At 47.9% G+C, this 19,163-nt stretch overlaps 1 protein-coding gene across 1 annotated transcript in view; it reads left to right on the forward strand.

Annotated features, from left to right (window-relative positions):
- UNC45B (unc-45 myosin chaperone B) overlaps positions 1 to 18,803 on the forward strand; it is a 29,410-nt gene extending 10,607 nt beyond the window's left edge. Inside the window, exons 9-20 of the mRNA XM_081270412.1 lie at positions 1,170 to 1,341; positions 3,613 to 3,913; positions 4,606 to 4,700; positions 4,872 to 5,019; positions 5,602 to 5,742; positions 9,086 to 9,213; positions 10,047 to 10,113; positions 10,889 to 11,002; positions 11,329 to 11,444; positions 11,891 to 12,008; positions 12,765 to 12,920; positions 15,751 to 18,803. Coding sequence (XP_081126538.1) covers positions 1,170 to 1,341; positions 3,613 to 3,913; positions 4,606 to 4,700; positions 4,872 to 5,019; positions 5,602 to 5,742; positions 9,086 to 9,213; positions 10,047 to 10,113; positions 10,889 to 11,002; positions 11,329 to 11,444; positions 11,891 to 12,008; positions 12,765 to 12,920; positions 15,751 to 16,011 — 1,817 coding nt within the window. The 3' untranslated portion in view covers positions 16,012 to 18,803. The remainder of the gene's footprint in view (positions 1 to 1,169; positions 1,342 to 3,612; positions 3,914 to 4,605; positions 4,701 to 4,871; positions 5,020 to 5,601; positions 5,743 to 9,085; positions 9,214 to 10,046; positions 10,114 to 10,888; positions 11,003 to 11,328; positions 11,445 to 11,890; positions 12,009 to 12,764; positions 12,921 to 15,750) is intronic.
- Positions 18,804 to 19,163: the final 360 nt, after the last annotated feature.

The raw sequence follows: 19,163 nt of genomic DNA on the forward strand, positions 1-19,163 counted from the left end.
TGGGATCAAGCTGTTTGTTGTCCCAGAGGCAGCATAGCCTAGTGGTCAAAGGCGGGGATACTGTTTGACATCAGAGATCACGGGGAGAGTGTCCTCTCTCTGTCTCTTGCCAGCTCCTTGATCTTGGGTGACTGCCTTGGATTCTCTTGACTTTCTGCTCTGAAAGATGGGAATAATGATTCCTAACCAGGAGATTACAGTTAAGATAAAATCAGGTACACTTTGGCATACAGCAGATGCTCAAACTAACTTGCAAGTCTTCTTGAAGCTAACTGTCCGATCCGTGGTGTAACCATCCAGTATCATATCTTCCTTCAGTGTTGTATGTTCTTTCCATACTGCTCTGAAGGCAGGACCTAAATGGTACACATTTAATCCTTCACTTATTCCACAACTACGTGACTATTAAACTAGTCTGATGGAGGAAGTCACTTAAGAATCTCTACCCAGTGGGCACAGTGATGCACACCTGTATTTCCAGCAGCTTGGGAGGCTGAGACAGGGGTGTCACAAGTTCCAAGCCAGCTTCAGCAACAGTGAGGTGCTAAGCAACTCAGTGAGTAAATAAAATACAAAATAAAATGCAAAATAGGGCTGGAGATGTGGCTCAGTGATTGAGTACTTTTAAGTTCAATCCCTGGTACAAAAAAAAAAAACCTCCACCCAAAGATAATAATAAGAAATATATTTATTATTGCCTAAATACATAATGGACTTTATTGAGTGACAATTATGTTTCAGATGGACACCAGGCTATTTCTACTTATTATTTTCTTATTGAGTCCTCAAGCTCTATAAGGTAGGTAGTATTATGTCCATTTTCACAATTTTAGAAACTGTGGCCTAGAGAAAAGAGAAGATAAAATAGTATGCAAGGAAGACTGCGTGTCTACTCACAGAATGTTAGCACTGGTAGAGTCCTCTGAGATCAACTCATCATGATTTTGAAAAGGTGAAAATGGAGGCCCACAGAGAATGGTGGATCACTCAAGGTAGGGGCAGAGCCAGGTGGAGGACCTGGGTCTCTTGTCCCCATTCTGGTGCCCCAGGCTCTCCTATCTAAAGACAGGGTTGGAGTGAAGCCAGAGACAGGACATTGCTTAGTCAGGGGTATGTTCCTGAGGACAGAGCCCAGCAGGAATCTCACTCTTGCCCCTGTCCCCCTGCAGGCCTGAGGAAGATTCTGAAGGTAGTGGGGCAGGTTCCAGATCTGCCCTCCTGCCTGCCCCTGACCGACAACACCCGCATGCTGGCCTCCATCCTCATTAACAAGCTCTACGATGACCTGCGATGTGATCCGGAGCGTGATCATTTCCGAAAGATCTGTGAGGAGTATATCACGTGAGTCTCCTGGGGGGGCGTGGTTCTGGCTCAGGGTCTCTCTTGAAGTTACAATCCTATGTTGGCCTGGGCTGCAGCCATCCAAAGGCTTGACTGGACTTCCAAGATGGCGCACTCACCTGATTGGCATGCTGGTGCTGGCTGTTGGTGGGAGGCCTCAGTTCCTTCCCATGTGGACTTCTCCACAAGCTGCAGAAGAGTCCTCACCATGGCAGCTGCTTCCCTGAGTGATGATCCAGGGTAGAGCAGGGAGGAGAGCAGTGTCTCTCACACACCAGCCTCAGCAGCCTCACACCATCACTCGCACGTTCTAGTCATTAGGAGCAAGTGCTCAATCTGGCCTTGACCCAGATTCAGTCCCAGGTTGTCGATTCTGCAGATCTCGCCACAAAATTGATACAGGTGAATTAAAATAGGTGGAAATCATTATCTAGAGCTTATATCTAGATTATATTAATAAATATAATAATTGTGACATTATAGTATTATTATTATATATTGCATAATGGTATTATATACTATATTAAAGTTTTTATAGGTATTCTACGTCTGGGATAATGCCACAAGATGGGTTAAGGGAAGAGAATTACATTCCACCTTTGGAAGGGAGGGGTGTCAGTATATTTCTGGACATGGGCTGGGGAGGTGGCTCCATGGTAGGGCGGCCTACCTAGCATGCATGAGGCCTTGGGTTCAATTCTCAGCACTGAAAACAACAAAACACTGGGCATATTTTAAACCCACCTCAGTCTCCTGTGGTTGGGAGGAACACCCATGGGCTGTCAGGTGGAAGACCGGCTCTGAGGAGACTTTAAGAATGGGTGGCTTTAGAGACGAGGCAGGGTCAGGCCCTCTGAAGCTGAGTGTGCTGGGTCTTCTCCCTGCTGCTCCCTCATCTCAGATGCTCTGTCTGGGTCTCCGTCTGTCCTTATGTGTCCTCTCCCTTCTCCTCCTACTGCCATGTGACCTTTGGACTGTTGCAGTGATTTTCCTGGTAGACTGCTCAGATTTCTGGGACACACCTATGGCTCAGTCATGGGGGTGTGGTCAGGAAGCCAGGACTGAGCCTGAGGCTCAGGTGGCCAAGACGCTGCCTTTACTGCGCTTCTCCTTTCTCTCTTCCCAGGGTCTGCAAACTGCTTCTGTAAATGGCCAGAGAAGAACAGACATATATTTCTCTTTTTCATTATTTTAAAAAATATTATTATTACTATTATTAGTTTTGCAGTACTGGAGATGAAACCCAGGGGGCGGGGCTCTACCATTAGTCTATATTTCCAGCCCGTTTTTATTTATTTTTTATTTATTTCCATACAGCTAAGTCGCTGAGGCTGGTCTTGAACTTCCTGCCTCAGCCTCCCAAGTAGCTGGGATTATAGGCACTTACCCCCATGCCTGGCTTATCTATTTTTTTAAAAAAATTATTCTTTAATTATAGGTGGACACAATATTTTTATTTTAATTTTATGTGGTGCCTCACGCTTGCTAGGCGAGCACTCTATCTCTGAGCCACAACCCCAGCCCTATCTATTTAAAAAAAAAAAACCTTTAAAATACAAAAATGCTTCTCTGCCCCCTGGATCTGCCAGCCCCTGCTCTCTCCTATGGCTTCTGCTGACCCCCGACTTTGGTTCTCCTAGAGCTCCTCACAGTGACCCTGGCTTTCCTACAGAGCTTCAGCTTTTCCCGCTCACTCCAGAGCCCCCCATGAGATCCCAAGTTGAGTTCCACCCCCTCACTTGACAGAGGAAGGGGCTGAGATGTGATGCCAAGCCATCCAGTGCACGGGCACCTTGCTAGGTCCTCTGCCCCCTGTGGCCGTGGGTGCCATCTGTCCCTCCAGATGCTGTGCTGTGCTGTGGACTCTGGGCTGGAGGCCACAGCTTTTGCTTGTCTGTAGGACCTGCCTCAGCTGAGGACTGTCTCACCCTTCCCAGGGCAGCCAGCATCTGCTGACTTGTCCCTCACGCCAGGTTAAAATCATTTTACTGGTTGTCCCAACCCCAGAGTCTTCCCTGGCTGAGGCTTTGTGGTGACTGCATTGCAGCCTGATGCCTCCCTCTACCCAGTGCAGCTTCCTTAGTACAACCACTGCTATCCTCAGTTTACCGATCAAGAATCGGAAGCTCGAGAGGTTCAGCGAATTGCCCAATGTCACACAGCATATGAGTGGTAGAATCAGGATGCAAATCCAAATCTTTCTGCCTCCACATCTCACTCTTTCCATCCTCTTGGACCTGTTATCTTGACAATCCTCACTCTCTGTTTTAGGGGCAAGTTTGACCCCCAGGACATGGACAAGAATGTGAATGCCATTCAGACCGTGTCTGGGATCCTTCAGGGGCCCTTTGACCTGGGCAATCAGCTACTGGGAATGAAAGGCGTTATGGAGATGATGGTGGCGCTGTGTGGCTCCGAGCGCGAGGCTGACCAGCTGGTGGCTGTGGAGGCCCTCATCCACGCCTCCACCAAGCTCAGCCGCGCCACCTTCATCATCACCAATGGTGTATCATTGCTCAAAAGCATCTACAAGACCACCAAGAATGAGAAGATCAAGATCCGCACGCTGGTGGTGAGTAGGCTGGGCACCACCTGCCCAGGACCAGCCACCGTGCTGAGCACTGAGCACCCCAGGAAGAACGGGGTGCTCTCCATTCTAGAGGAGACACCACACCCGTATGGGCCCCTGCAGAGCAGAGTGACATGGGGACAGAGATTCAGAATGGTGGGCTCTGCATTTAACCCTGGCCATGTTTTCCTCATGAGTTTTTTCCAGAAAACATTTTCAGAACGAATTGTAAAAAGCCAGTTTCTTTAACCAGCATGTGTGTGGCAGTTAAGCCTGTTTTCTTTCTTCCATTTTCATTTTATTGAACTTACTTCCATGGATCTTTTCTTTATCTTGTGAACAATTACCCCAAAGATTGGAGTCATTGATCCAGTGTTTTATTCACATCATTTTTTTTAAACTGATCTTTGCCTCTGATGTAGTGAATTTCTTTATATGGAAGATTTTTTTTCCTACAAGAGTTTAATTTTCCCTGGGTTACACTTTGCACATTTGAATTGGTCCCTCATATGACATGACTTCCTTGCAGTTTTTTGTGCCCTAACTAGTCTGCCCACTGCAGTTGCACATGGTTAACATCCTCTCATGTGGATTTTTCAAACTACCTGTGAGGTTTTCTGGCCACAGGGACCTGTTAGAACAAGGCCTGTCCCCAAACCATGTCCCTGATCCCGCATGTGTCTGTCCCTCCACAGGGCCTCTGCAAGCTCGGCTCTGCAGGGGGCACAGACTATGGTCTCAGGCAGTTTGCTGAAGGGTCCACAGAGAAGCTGGCCAAGCAGTGTCGCAAGTAAGAGGGTCATTTCCAGCCCCTCCCCATGGGCTTCTGTGTAGGGCCCTCTGGGCTGCACTCTGGTGGGTGGTGAAAGGTCCCTCACCTGCTCTCCACCACCCTGAGGTCGTTTCATTCTTTACTGGAGCCCTGTCACCTTCCCCAGCAGCTCTCCTTCCTCACTTCCAGGTGGCTGTGCAATGCAGCCATAGACACCCGCACCCGGCGCTGGGCGGTGGAGGGCCTGGCCTACCTCACCCTGGATGCTGATGTGAAGGACGACTTCGTCCAGGACATCCCGGCTCTGCAGGCCATGTTTGAGCTTTCGAAGGCAAGTGTGGCCCTGACCTTCAACCGGATTCAGAGCCAACCAGATTCAGGGCCCCCCAGCCCTCCTGTAAATCTGGCTGGCCATTTCCCTCTTTCTGGCCCTCATCTTACCTGGCTGAAAGTGAATCCACGTGCCTTCCTGGCAGAGGGAGTATTAACAGGAAGATGGCATGTTTGCCCCTGGCCATGAGTGAGGAGGTCCCGAGGGACTTGGGGCAGTGCTTCACTTCCTCTGGAAGCGTGGGAAGGATTTCCAGTAGAGCCAGAGCAGAACTCCAGCTCCCACCCAAGTGCCCACTCCAGGTAGTGGGATGTGAGTGCGCTGGGCTTCTGAAAGGCACCAAGCAAGGTGCTGGGTGAGAAGCCACTGGCCTACTGTTGTAGTGCTGCTGTGGGTTCAGGAGGCATTTCTGCCACCCTCTAAGAGCAGAGCCGGTTCCTCTCCTGTGCCACCTGTACTACTCCAAGCCGAGCCCCACCAACCACACTCCTTCCAAGCCAATTTGCTCACCATGTCAGGGAGCTGTCTTGGAAGCAGAGTCCGGTTCCAAAGTTCCTTTCTGCCTTCCCCCCAACCCGGTGTCTACAGACCAGTGACAAGACCATTCTGTACTCGGTGGCCACCACCCTGGTGAACTGCACCAACAGCTATGATGTCAAGGAGGTCATCCCTGAGCTGGTGCAGCTGGCCAAGTTCTCCAAGCAGCACGTGCCTGAGGAGCACCCCAAGGTGGGTACAGGAGGCCCCTGGAGGGGGACTGTGTCTCCAGACCTCCCAAACAGGTGGAATGGGAAAACCCGGGGTGCAGGCAGCTGTGTGGAATGTGTTTGGGAGGATTGGGGATAAAATACTGATCAACTGAGGATGATAATGGTAAGTTTGCCCAGCAGATGGCGCTCATGCTTTTCCTTTGTTTTCTGTCTTGGGAGGAAAAACAAGTTTTAGAGTTTAATTTGACACAGAGCCCTGATGAACATGGTTTTCATATGTGGAATCTAGAGAGGGAATGAAAGGGGAAAAGTAGGTGGGACCTCATGAAAATAGGAGAGAGACCAGTAAGGAGAGGAAGGGGGCCACGAGGAAGGAGGAGGGGAGGGCAAGGGAAGGTCCTGGGGATTGATTTTATGTTGCTGATTTCATAGATATGAGACAGATTTATATCATACTTCCAAGACTTATAAAGATTTGATTTTCTGGGATATCTGGATTTGGGGATGGGTGTTGATGAATAATGAGGGGAAGGATGGAGGTCAGCATGAGCCCAGGTGTCACAAATCTCCTTGGGAGCCTAATACAAGAAAATGATTTACATATTATTTGCATATAAGTACATATGAAAAAATATTCCCAGCCAATAAAATAATTTAGATTTTTTAAATGATCAAAATTATAATCCTAGGTTGCAAGACTGTCGTAGGAAGATAGCAGGAAACAGTTTTATTTGGCTGCAGCCAGGTTCAGTGGGCACAGCTTTTGCTGTAATCAATTAATTCCCTGAACCCCGAGTTCAAGTAGTTTTAGAATTTTATACCCAGAATGGAAGGGGAGGGGCTCAGAAGTTCACAGACTGCATAAGTTCACATAAAAGCAGCTTTTTCTTTCCTGTTCTGGGCAAGTTAACCCTTCAACGACAACACCTGAGAAGGGGAGAGCTTCTTCTCCCCTTTCTTCCCTCCCCCTGCCAGCTGTTACCATGGAGCCCAATTGGTAACTTCTCTTATTTCGAAAATGTAGACAACTCTGTGAAGCCCAGCTCAAGGCCAGAGGCCTTGATAAAGAATTTGTCTTTTTTTTTTTTTAATCACACTTTGCAAACACACTTCTACAAACTACTATACTGGATACATGTTTATAAAAAACAAGTAAAGGGGCGTCCAGCACGTGGAGTGCCGATTTCTTCCTGGCTAGTCACCAAGTAAAACAGAGCAACAGGAAATTAGGAAGTTTAACTGCATTGAACTTTTTTTGTAGACACTCTTTTGCTTATAGTCTTAAAATCAATTATGGTGAAGATTTCTGGAGAAGCTTAGGTAAGATTCTTTTTTGTGGAGGAGGGGGGTGCCACTACAAAACCAACGAAAGTGTGCAATAGAGAAAATAACCACTCCTCATAATGTGTCCCCGTGACCACTGTTGGCATTTGGGTATGTTGTGCTACCCACCAGAGACTGTTGTTTTTCTGTGCATCTTTTTTCTTTTTTTAAAAAAAATTAAACTCTATTTAAATTTTTATTGGCACAATGTACATATACATAATAGTGGGATTTTTTCTTCCTATAGTTATAATCAGAATGTAGTAATCATTTTGTCTGATTTTGGAAAAATAATTTTTTGGGGGGGAGGAACACTCACCCTGTGTGTGGGATTGTAAATTAGCACAATCACTGTGGAGATCAGTATGATGTTCCTTAAAAAGCTAAGAATAGGACTACCATATGACCCAGTGATAACACTCCTTGGGATTTATCAAAAAAATTTAAAGTCAGCATACTCTTGGGATACATGCATACCCAGGTTTACAGCAACACAATTCACAATAGCCAAGTTATGGACCCCAGCCTAGGTGTCTGTCAACAGATGAATGGATAAAGAAAATGTATATACATGTAAAGGAGTTTCTTCAGCTATAAAGAAGAACAAAATCATGTCATTTGCAGGAAAATGGATGGAACTTGAGAGCATTATGTTAAGCAAAATAAGCCAAACTTATTTTGTCAAAGGTCATATGTTTTCTTTCATTTGTGGAAACTAGAGAGAAAAAAAAGGAGGAAAAGAGGGGGGAATCTCTGAAAATAGAAGGGAGACTAGTTAGGGAAGAAGGGGACCAGGAGGAAGAAGGAAGGGAGGAAAAGGGAAGGTTCTAGGGAACTAAATTGACCAAATTATGCCATGTGCATGTATGAATGTGTCACAGTGAATCCCACTGTTCTGTATAATTATAACACACCAAGAAAAATTAAAAGCATATGGTGTGATATGGGTTGGTTATGTGACAATATTATGCTATTTTATATAAAAGACTTGAGAACAAGATACTTTGTGTATTTTGCACATGGCCTCCCATTCTCTGAACTTGCAGGTACACTTCACCCAGGCAAGGGTGCGCAGCATGTTCTGCTGCTATGAAGGTCCCCTGTGCCTAGAGGTGGCACATGATGTCCGTCTCTTCCCCACCAATCCCCATTCCGAGGACCAACCTGGGGTTGACTTTGTGTTTCCAGCAAAGCCCACTCCATGGCTGTCAGCTTCACCTGCTGTCCCCATTTACTCCTGTCTATATCCCCCTCCCCGTCCCCCAATGGAAAGCCAACCTTTTGCAAGAAAGTCACTGTATGTGTCATCCAGTGCTTGGGATCATCCTCTTTTCACTTCACTCCTCTGAGAAACAGAGAGTTGAGTCTTTGACGTTGACTTTCTTACAGCATCAGCTCCGCAGGCTCTGTGCTGGGAGCAGGTTGGGCAAAGCAGAGAAGAAGTTCTTACCTGATGGGCGTTGTTTCGGCAAAGGGAACCTAGAGAAGTGTGTTACTTCCTTTTGCTTCTCTAACACCTCGCCACAAACACAGTAGCCTGAAACACATTCGTTATCTTACAGCTCTGGAGGCCGAAAGTCAGAGCATCTGTCCCCCTGGGCTGACGTCCAGGGGTCTGCAGGGTTGGCTCCTTCTGGAGTCTCTAGGGGAGAATCTTATTCCTTGACTCTTTCAACTTCTAGAGGCCACCTACATTCTTTGGTTGTGACCTTGAATTATTCCAACTTTTTCTGTTTTCACACCTCCTAGTATTAACCCTGAGCTTACTGTGCTGTGGTTACATCATGATTATTTGGAGCCTACCTACATTATCCAGGATTATCTCCCCTTCCCCAGTTCCTTCACTTGATCATCTTGGCAAAGTCCCTTTTGACATGTGAGGTTACACATTCTCAGGTTCTAGGGATTGGGCTGTGGTCATCTGGGAGGGCCATTAGTCAGCCTACCCTAAGAAGTCAGAAACATACCATCTGAAGTTCCAGCACAGATCTGCCTGGTGCCCAGGCCCCTTCTCCATTGCCGACTCTCCCATCCCCCAGGACAAGAAGGACTTTGTGGACATGCGGGTGAAGAGGCTCCTGAAGGCAGGTGTCATCTCCGCTCTCTCCTGCATGGTGAGAGCAGACAGTGCCATCCTCACTGACCAGACCAAGGAGCTGCTGGCCAGGTGCCACTGCAGGGGGCCAGGGGCTGGGCCTGAGGGGACTGGAGGGCAGGAGGCTGGACAGGGAGATGGAAATGGTGGGGGCTTACATGAGGGACTGAGTGAGCCACTGGGTGTCCTAGAGACTGAAGGGGACCAACAATGAAAATGACATGATGGGGCAGAGGTGACAGGTGGAAGCTTGTGTCAGAAGGTATCCATTCTGGTTGCCTTGTTCCCAGAGATCAAAGGCACAAAGTGCAGACTACTGGGCATGATCAGGTCCAGTGCAACAGGTGCCCTGTGAAGAGGCACAGCGGGTGGGGACATGAACAATGGCACCCAAGCAGCCAGACTGGAGGGCCAGGGCTCAGCAGCCAGGAAGGCCTGGTGGAGGTGACAGCTGAGCCCTGATGGAAGAAAAGGAGCCACTCTAATGCGGGGGAGGGAAAGGCTGCAGGCCTGGAAACAGCATCTGCAGAGACACCAAGGACAGAGGAGATTTCTCTAGAGCAAGGAGGCCTAGGAGGGAACCTTGCTCACAGGGAATTAGGAGACCGTGGAGGTGGAGTTCCTCTTGGGTGGCGAGGGGCACAAAGGAGCCCCTGGCAGTGTCCGTAAGCAGGAGTGGGGTGGCTCTTTGCAGCCTTGCTTGGCCTCACTTTCTTCCGTGCCACTTAACATCATCACAGCGTCTTCCCAAGGTGGCTCATCGTGCATTGTGGGGCAGGAGCACACGGGGTGCACTCTCCGGGCTTTCCCTGTTCACCCAGGGGCTTCCTGGGCTCTGGCTGCTGGTCTGCCATGGGAAAGGGTGCTGGCAGTTCAAATGCTCTCCTTTATTCTTGGCCCTGCAGGGTGTTCCTGGCGCTCTGTGACAACCCAAAGGACCGAGGCACCATTGTGGCTCAAGGTGGTGGCAAGGTAAAGGGTCAGGATAAAGCCTTTGCTTTCCTAGAAGGTGATCTGCTTCACAGGAGCACAGACTGTGTGTGGGTGTGTACTTGTGTGGGTGTGCTCATGTACCCCTAACCTGGCCCGAGAATCCTGTATCCCCAACTCAACCCAACCTCCTCAAATACGGCAACTCAGTTATTTGCACTGTTTGTGCTCATGGCCCCAAACCAATTTCTGCTTGATTGGCTGGTGCCATGGATGTCCTTTGGAATGCCTTTATCTTCCTTGCTATTGGAAGGAAGCCTGGTACAAAGATGGAGACTGTGGACTTTCCTATAGACTAGAGTTGAGTCTTGCTGTGTAACCTGGAGCAGATGCTTACTCTCACTGAGCCACAATTTCTTCATCTGTAAAATGGAGGCAGGACCCACACACTCACATTTCAGAATGTCACCAGGATTACATAAAATACATGCAAAGCTCACAGTAGGTGCTCAATAAGTGGCTGCTGTTACGATTAGGTGTGGCTTAGACAGTAAGGAATCCATTTATTATTTCTCCAAAATTTGAAGGAACCTGTGGATGGGTGGGCAGAAGTGGGGTTGAAGACCTTGATGATTGGGACCCAGGGGAGTGCATCTGTGGCTGAGTAGTTGTTTTCCATGATGCTCAAGGGCTGGTGATGTCGCAGAGTCTCCGTGAACCTCTGATGGGACAGAGAGACAGACAGACGGCAGCTGGGGTGGGAAGATGGGAGAGGGCTCTGGATCTGTGGCCTAGGTGACTGTGCCCTTTCTTGCAGGCCCTGATCCCGCTGGCTTTGGAGGGCACGGATGTGGGCAAGGTGAAGGCGGCCCACGCTCTGGCCAAGATCGCGGCTGTCTCTAACCCGGACATCGCCTTCCCTGGAGAGCGGGTGGGTATTTGGGATGAGTGGGGTGGGGCAGAGGGAGGAGTCTCTCTGCTCTCATCACCCCAACCTGGGAGAGGGACCTGGTGCTGTCTCAGGGCAGGTGATGATTTCCCTGGATGCCTGGCCTGGCTGTGCCTATGACAAACAGGACTGTCCCCTCAGAAATGTTGCAAAGTAAAGGCAACATTCCTGCCTCTGAGGATCATTGTGCAGATGAGGTCCGACAACACAGGAAAGTGCTTTGGAAATTAAAGGCTGGCCACCTACAAATGCAGAGAATGGAGGGAGATGTGGCTCTCGCCCGACCTGATCCGCGACCCCCCCCACAGGTCTATGAGGTGGTGCGGCCCCTTGTGCGTCTCCTGGACACGCAGAGGGATGGGCTGCAGAACTACGAGGCTCTCCTGGGCCTCACAAACCTGTCTGGGCGGAGTGACAAACTCCGGTGAGTGGGGTGGGGTGGAAAGGGCAGGGGTGGGGAGAGGTGCCCCAGAAATTTGGGTTGGAATTTCACAGGTCATGTGCTCAAGCTGCTGAGCTCAGACGACAGCATCAGAGGCACTGGGTAGAAACCACAGCGGGAGGGGGTTTGCATTGGAGGACAGAAAGACCACACAGAGACTGTGCGAAGCCCAGGGACTAGCAAAAGGGATCTCCAGTGGGGTGGTGTGTTCCTCCCAGGGCGCAGCCGTGCCCAGGATGCTAGGCTATTTAGTTTATACCCACTGGTGCCCCTCCTTGAGCCAGGAGCAGCAGGTTGCATGCCACCCAGCTGGCTGATGGTGCGGGAGGGACACCATTAGGATGGAGGAATGGCCCCAGCGTGGCCAAATCCCCGCATGCTCACTACCAAGCACTCAGGCCCTCTCTTTCTCCACCCTCTCGTCCCAGACAGAAGATCTTCAAGGAGAAGGCCTTGCCGGACATCGAGAACTACATGTTTGAGAATCATGACCAGCTGCGGCAGGCGGCCACAGAGTGCATGTGCAACATGGTGGTCAACAAGGAAGTGAGGACTGGGCTTGGGGCAGTGGGGGGCAGACCCAGGCGGGGAGGGTCAGGCCAGCAGCCAGGCCTAGTGTGAGATCAGGGGCTCCTAGGATGAGACTAAACTAGCGCTTTGACCAGAGAACCCAGGAATATCTAAATCTTTCCTACATTACAGCCCCTCTCCCTGTAGACACCCTGAGAAAAATATATTCACAACATCCTGTTAATCCAGGCTGGTTTTTTGACTCCAAAGCTTGCGCGGGATGAGGTGCAAGGTACCATTTTCCCAATCTTCTTAGTCCTCAATATCATCATAACAAAGCAGGATATGAAACCAGGGCCCATTAGCCATACAGAGAGGCTAGACATGGGACTTCATTGTGTAGCAAACCTGGAAGGCCCAGGCCTCGGGAGAATCATTGTAAGCTTTCCCAAGGGGAAATGAAGCAGGTTCCTTGGGCATCAGCCCCTTCAGCAGTCCTGCCTGCCTCTTTTGCTGGTGCCAAGTTGAATACAGAGGTGGTGCAGCCTGCTGGGTGTGGGGGGGATCCCTTATTCTCTTTGACCCTTTAATTGGAGGAATTTCACCCAACCAATCAGGGAAGGCTTCCAGGGGGAGGCGGCATGGGCAAGCTGATGGAAGAAGGAGGAAAACTCCCAGGGATCCTGGGTCAGAGAACTTCAGATGCAAGCACCCTTCCCTCTTCCCCTGCCTCACCGCAGGAGGTGCAGGTGGGGGGCATTTGTCTCTGAACCCTGCAGCTGCCTCCCACAGGTTCAGGAGAGGTTCCTGGCGGATGGGAATGACCGGCTGAAGCTGGTGGTCCTGCTCTGTGGGGAAGATGATGACAAGGTGCAGAATGCGGCCGCTGGAGCCCTGGCCATGCTGACAGCAGCGCACAAGAAACTGTGCATCAAGATGACCCAAGTGGTGAGTGTGGGTCCTGGAACTGGAAGAGGCTGGGCATGCACCAGAGAATCTCCCCAGGCTGTCCCAGATGATCCTCTGGGGAGGCCATTCCACAGGGCAATCCCTGCCAGTCCCCATTTCTATTCCTACTGCCTTAGGAGAGGAGGTCTGTATCCCTTGGCTTCTTCTGGTCATTATGTGCACCTCGTGAGTATGCTGGCTTAAATCCCCTCTGCGTAGTTTCATCCATTATCTTCCATGGTACATACAACTCATTACTTAAGAACACAACAATACAGCTGGGCACCATGGTGCACACCTAGAATCCTAGTGACCCAGGAGGCCTCAGCCTCCTGCCTCAGCAGGATGATCACAAGTTCAAGGTCAGCACTGGCAACTTTGTAAGACTCTGTCTCCAAATTAATAAAAATAAATGGACTGGGGATATAGCTCAGCGTAGAGCACTCGCTCAGCATGTGCAAAGCCCTGGGTTAGATCCCCAGTACTGAAAAAAAAAAATCACAATAATACCAGCAATGCTCACTGCTGCTGGCCTCCTGAGCTCCCCAGAGAAGCATGGGAGTGGTTGGGCTGCTGCAGGGAGCTTATGGTTTGGTGAAAAGGCTGCAGGTTCCCTAAAGTGGCTATGATGAGCAGCTCCTAAGATGGGACTGGGGCCACCACAGCAGGTGTGATGGGACTGATGTGGACATAAAGATGGGTGCCAAATGCAGCTCTCCTTGTTTGACCAAACTGAGCCTGTGCACTCATGCCTGCTGGTGGTGAAAAACGTGAACGTCTCATGTCAAGTGTACTCACGTCTGGGTGAGGCAGGCGTTTCAAATAGATGATTTAAGGTATGTGTGTATGTGTGTGCATGCATGGGTGCAGGTGTGTGTGTGTGTGTGTGTGTGTTTCTTTATGTTCTAAAGGGCTTAAGCTCTCGTGGCACCAGAGGTTCTCTGTTGGAGGTAGCTCATGGGCATGGTCTTTGGGTTTCAGTCTCTTTCCCTACAGCAAACCTCTCAAAACTGTAATGTGTGTCGAAATCACCTGGAGAGCTTGTGAAAACAGTTTCCCCAGGTGTTCTGATTCAGTTGATTGAAGTTGGGAAGCTTCTGGTCTGTGGACCACACTTCGAAGCCATTGCATTAGTGAAGCTTCTGCTGGAACACCTGTGGAATACCCATGGATGCTCGCTGTCTCCTGGCACTTTCTGTATGCCAGGTGTCACTCTGACCTTTACATAGATGCACCATTTATTCCTCCCAACAACTCTGTGAAGTGAGTATTATTGTTACCTTTAATTTCTGGACGAGGAAACTGAGGTACAGAACGTAACGAGCCCAAGAGCACAATTAGTTAGGAAGGACTGGAGTCCTTCAGGATTGCCAGTCTACCCCTGCGCTTCTTCATTCTTCCCGAGGGTCTCAGTATTCTTGGCCATCTTTTTGTCCCATCATGGACATGCTGGGGGACTCATGAGACTTCCCAGGCCCATCTTTGGTACAACTCGGGGGCCTTTTGAATGCAGGGCATCTCTATGGTGTCACAGCAGCTGGGCTGTGCCCAGGGAAGCCAGGCTGCAGATCCTCCTGCCTGGGATCCTGATTGAATTTCTGTCATCCTTTCCCTTGATCGCCCAGTGACATTCCAGAGGGACCCATTAGCAGATGTTCATCAGCATAGAAATGGTCCTTGAACCTTCCACAGTTAGATGGTTTTCATTTTCTTTCCCAGGGCAGAAGACCTAGTGTAGTGTGTCAAAAAATGTGCTTAAAAGCTTGAAAGGCAGTTACTTGACTTTTCCTCTCTCTGCCTCCATCTCCCTATCTGAGAGCAGCACATGCAGGAAGCGATCCCTGCAGATGAAGGGTGGATGAAGGCATGAGGGAGCCCAGGGGAAAACCTCTGGATTGGTGTCAGGTCACCAGGGCTTGTTGAGCCCCCATGCTAAGCTCTTTCCATGAATCATCTCATTACTCAGCGTGATGTTAGAGGAAGGTGGAGCAGAAGACAGGGGAGGCTCCTGAAGCTTAGAGAGGGTGAATAGCCTAACCAAGGCCACGTAGATGGTATAAATGCTGAGCTAAGACTGGAACACCAATTCTCTGACTGCAGAACCCATGCCAATGCGATGCCTATTCTGCTCTGCTGCCTGGGGTGTGTCTATTGAAGGCTAAAGGAGTCAGTCTCCTGGTTCTACTCTCAGCTTTATCACTGTCTCCTAGGGTGATCAGAGTGATCTAGAGTCCTGCTCCCCCATGCACAGTAATTGGACATCTTCATTTCTGTGGATGGTGGATTGAGGAAGAATGGAGGAGAGGATTCACTCCAGACTCTGGTGTTAATTCTAGGCAAAGCCATGCCTCGCTGCATGGAGCTGTAGTGTGAAAGTCACTTGGCTTGGCAGAAACAGGCATTGCCCATGAACCCAGAGTGAGAAATCTGATTTCTTTACTTTCTTTCTTTTCTTTTCTTTCTTTCTTTCTTTTTTTTTTTTTTTTTTTTTTTTTTTGTGGTGCTAGGAATTGAACCCAGGGCCTTGTGCTTGGAAGGCAAGCCCTTTACCAATGGAGCTATATCCCCAGCCCAAGAATTCTCATTTCTGAACACTCCACATCCCCATTCTGCTCAGACATGCAGTGGGCCTATCTCTTTACTCTCAAGTTGCATAAGATGTGAATAGATGGAGGATGTTAATCCTCTGTATTTCCAGATGTGTGGCCATAGCTAAGTTACTTGGCTGTAAGTGTGGCCAATGCTTTCTACTTACCTTGTCCCCAAATCTCCTCTCTCTGTCTCCCTCCTGATTCCTTGACTCCTTCCTTCCCTTTTTGGCCCTCTCCAGACATCCCAGTGGTTGGAGATCCTGCAGCGGCTTTGCCTGCATGACCAGCTGTCAGTCCAACACCGGGGCCTGGTCATCACCTACAACCTGCTGGCAGCCGATGCTGAACTGGCCAAGAAGCTGGTGGAGAGTGAGCTGCTGGAGATCCTGACCGTGGTGGGCAAACAGGAACCGGACGAGAAGAGGGCGGCTGTGGTTCAGACAGCCAGGGAGTGTCTCATCAAGTGCATGGATTATGGCTTCATTAAGCCAGTGTCATAGACAAGGGCCCCAGGGGTGCTGAGTCTGGTTCTGTATTGTGTCAAGTCCTGAGCTGGGTACTCCCAGAATGTCAGTTCATCTGGGGATCGTAGCAGTGACAATTAATTTTCAACATAAAGGAAAATGTTTGTTTCCTGAGTTGTTCCCACTTGTCCTAAGAAAGTTTGGGTGTTTCTGGCTGTCTTGCTCCCTGCCTCCTTACGTGTGTCATGATCTAGAAGTTCCTGGAATAATCTCCATTTGTAATTAGAAGACAGATTGGATAATTTTTTTCTGCACCCATTCTGAAGGTCAGGATAATGGGCTGAAGTTCTTTCTATTTTGGAAAATGAATTGTGCGGTAGGTAGGAACTAACAGACGTGTGACTATGAGGATTAATGCTGTAGTATTTGGATTCTGGCTTGTGCTGGTTTTCATACCCTCTCCCCACACTGTTGGATCAGGCTGTCCAGAAGTGCTTTTTCACCTGCAGTGCCCTATCCCAGCCCTGTGCCCCTTCGCTTCACCCCACGTTGATGGAAGTGTAATTTATGTCGGGCACAGGGGCATCATTCTTGAGATTTGCTTGGCAAAGTCTTCCAAGCAAGATGGACACAGTGAATATAAATAAAACTCAACATACTTTAACAAAAATTAAATTTATCTTGGCCGCCCAGGGAAAGGCCTGACATGGTTGTTAGATCCAGTGGTCCAACGTTGTCACCAATATTATTCTCTGGGGGGGGGGGTCTTTTTCTCCCTCTCATCTCCCCACCCCATATCTTGTCTTGATTTCCTCTGGGGTTTGACCTCATTCTCTGTGAGGCTCTCTCCCTGCGGGAGGAATAATAAGTCTCCAGCAGCTGCAGACTTACATACTTGTTATGGTTCATTACAGTAGAGAAGAAAAGGACCATTTTCAGTAACCCAGAAAAATTCCCAGCAATGAGTAGGATGTCCAGCTTGGGTTGTATTTCCATCCGTGAGCCAATCCTATGCAGGGGTGACTGCTCATTGCCAGGCTCAGGTCATATTAATGAGTCTGGGATGAGAAGGAGCTTCATTCCTGTCCAATTGACATGGATGGATCAGGGTTCCTAAAGAATGAAAGAGACGTGTCACCACAGAAGAATGTTATGATCAAAGAACGTGCTCTGGATGTCAGGCCTAGGCACAGAAGAATGACACAAGCAGGGTGCTTGTAGATGTGACTTTCTGTATGAATATTGCCTTCCCAACATGGTTGAGACCTCTGTGATGGAGTACTGCGCTCCAGTATGTCCCAGTTCCACCCACATTTATTGAAAGGCCAACGTTTCTGATAATCAGCATTGGGTAGAAGATAGGGCTTTGAGATTTATGGCTCTTGATGAAAATTAAAATTATTTTGGTACAATAAATATAATTGTACACATCTTTGGAAAATCACCTGAAAAAGACACAGACAGATTGCTGGAAAGTTGCACCATTAGGATTGGGTCAAATTTTAACATAATTTCACCTCCTAGAGAACAGGTGCAAACATCAGGAGAACTGAGACCTTCAGATCTTCTCTGTACTAACAACCCTCACGTACACCTTCCCCAGCGCTTACGTGAGCTTGCACAGCAGAAACCATTCTCCTCTTCTCCTTCTTATTCTGACAGAGAATGGCAGTCACTGAGGTGTGGTCCTTTTGAAAATATATACAACATTTTTTAGTAATAAATGGTGTGATTTGACCTGTCTATCTTCTCCTTTCCCCACATTTAGGACTGAGTGGGTGTATTAAGTGCTTTAGAAAAGTCTCTCAGAGATAGGGCCAAAGTCTTATTCATTTTCACTTTTGTGAGATTATTACCTATTAGCCTGGTGTTGGTGCACACCTGTAATCCCAGTGAGTAAGAAGTCCAAGGCAGGGGAATTACAAATTTGAGGCCAGCCTGGGGAAATTAGTGAGAACTTGTCTCAAAAATAAAATAAAATAAAAAAATGAATAAAATAAAATATAAACTAAATAAATACAATAAAACAAAACAACGCAAAAATACCTAAAACAAAACAATAGAATAAAATACAATATAATAAAGTAAAGCAATAAAATAAAATAAAATGGACTGGGGATGTAGCTCAGTGTGGAGCATTTGCCTAGCAGGCCCTGGATTCAATCCTCAGTACTACAACAAACAAACAAAACCCACTGTAAGAAACTGCCTTTACTTCCCACTCCTTAGTTACAGAAGCCATTAGCTTTTCCAACCTGGACTCAGTCATTTTTATTTGAAGGACACAGGTAAGCGCACCCTTCCTAGCAATTTTCTTTCTTTTCGCCTATGCTTACAAATAGACCAATGCTAGCTTGGGATCATCTATTTATTGTGGTATCTCACTAAAAAACATCAAGGAGCAGCCAGTGTGTGCCAACTTCCTAACCATTTTCCTTAGAGCAAACCCATGAGTACATCTGAAATATGCTTTTTAAATTTCAAACACTGGAGAAAGTCAGTATTGTTTTCATTACTTTCTAATTGAAATACATTATTGTCAGAGAACTTACCTATATAATATTCATCCTTCACATTTGAGGAGCATGGAATTTTAAATTTTATATTTCCAAAATTATATTTTGTAAGAATTGAACTGAACCTCTTTTCCCCTTTGTCTTCCTGTTTGTTAAAAGTGAATGGCAGGGCTGGGGCTGTGGCTCCGTGGTAGCGCACTTGCCTGGCATGTGTGAGGCACTGGGTTTGATTCTCAGCACCACGTATAAATAAATAAAATAAATCTATCAACAAGTAAGAAAAAAATTTTTAAAAAAGTGAATGGAAAACAACTTCTGTTTCTAACACTAGTATCATGGCTGTTGCAGACTATATATATATATATATATATATATATATATATATATACATACACACACACACATATATATATATTATTAGTTGTTCAAAACATTACAAAGCTCTTGACTTGACATATCTTATTTCATACATTTGATTCAAGTGGGTTATGAACTCCCATTTTTACCCTGTATACAGATTGCAGAATCACATCGGTTACACATCCACGTTTTTATATACTGCCATACTAGTGTCTGTTGTAGTCTGTTGCTTTTCCTATCCTCTACTATCCCCCCTCCCCTCCCCTCCCCTCCCCTCCCATCACCTCTCTCTACCCCATCTACTGTAATTCA

The sequence above is a fragment of the Spermophilus citellus genome (assembly GCF_964194105.1).
Source record: "Spermophilus citellus genome assembly, chromosome: 17".
NCBI lineage: Eukaryota > Metazoa > Chordata > Mammalia > Rodentia > Sciuridae > Spermophilus > Spermophilus citellus.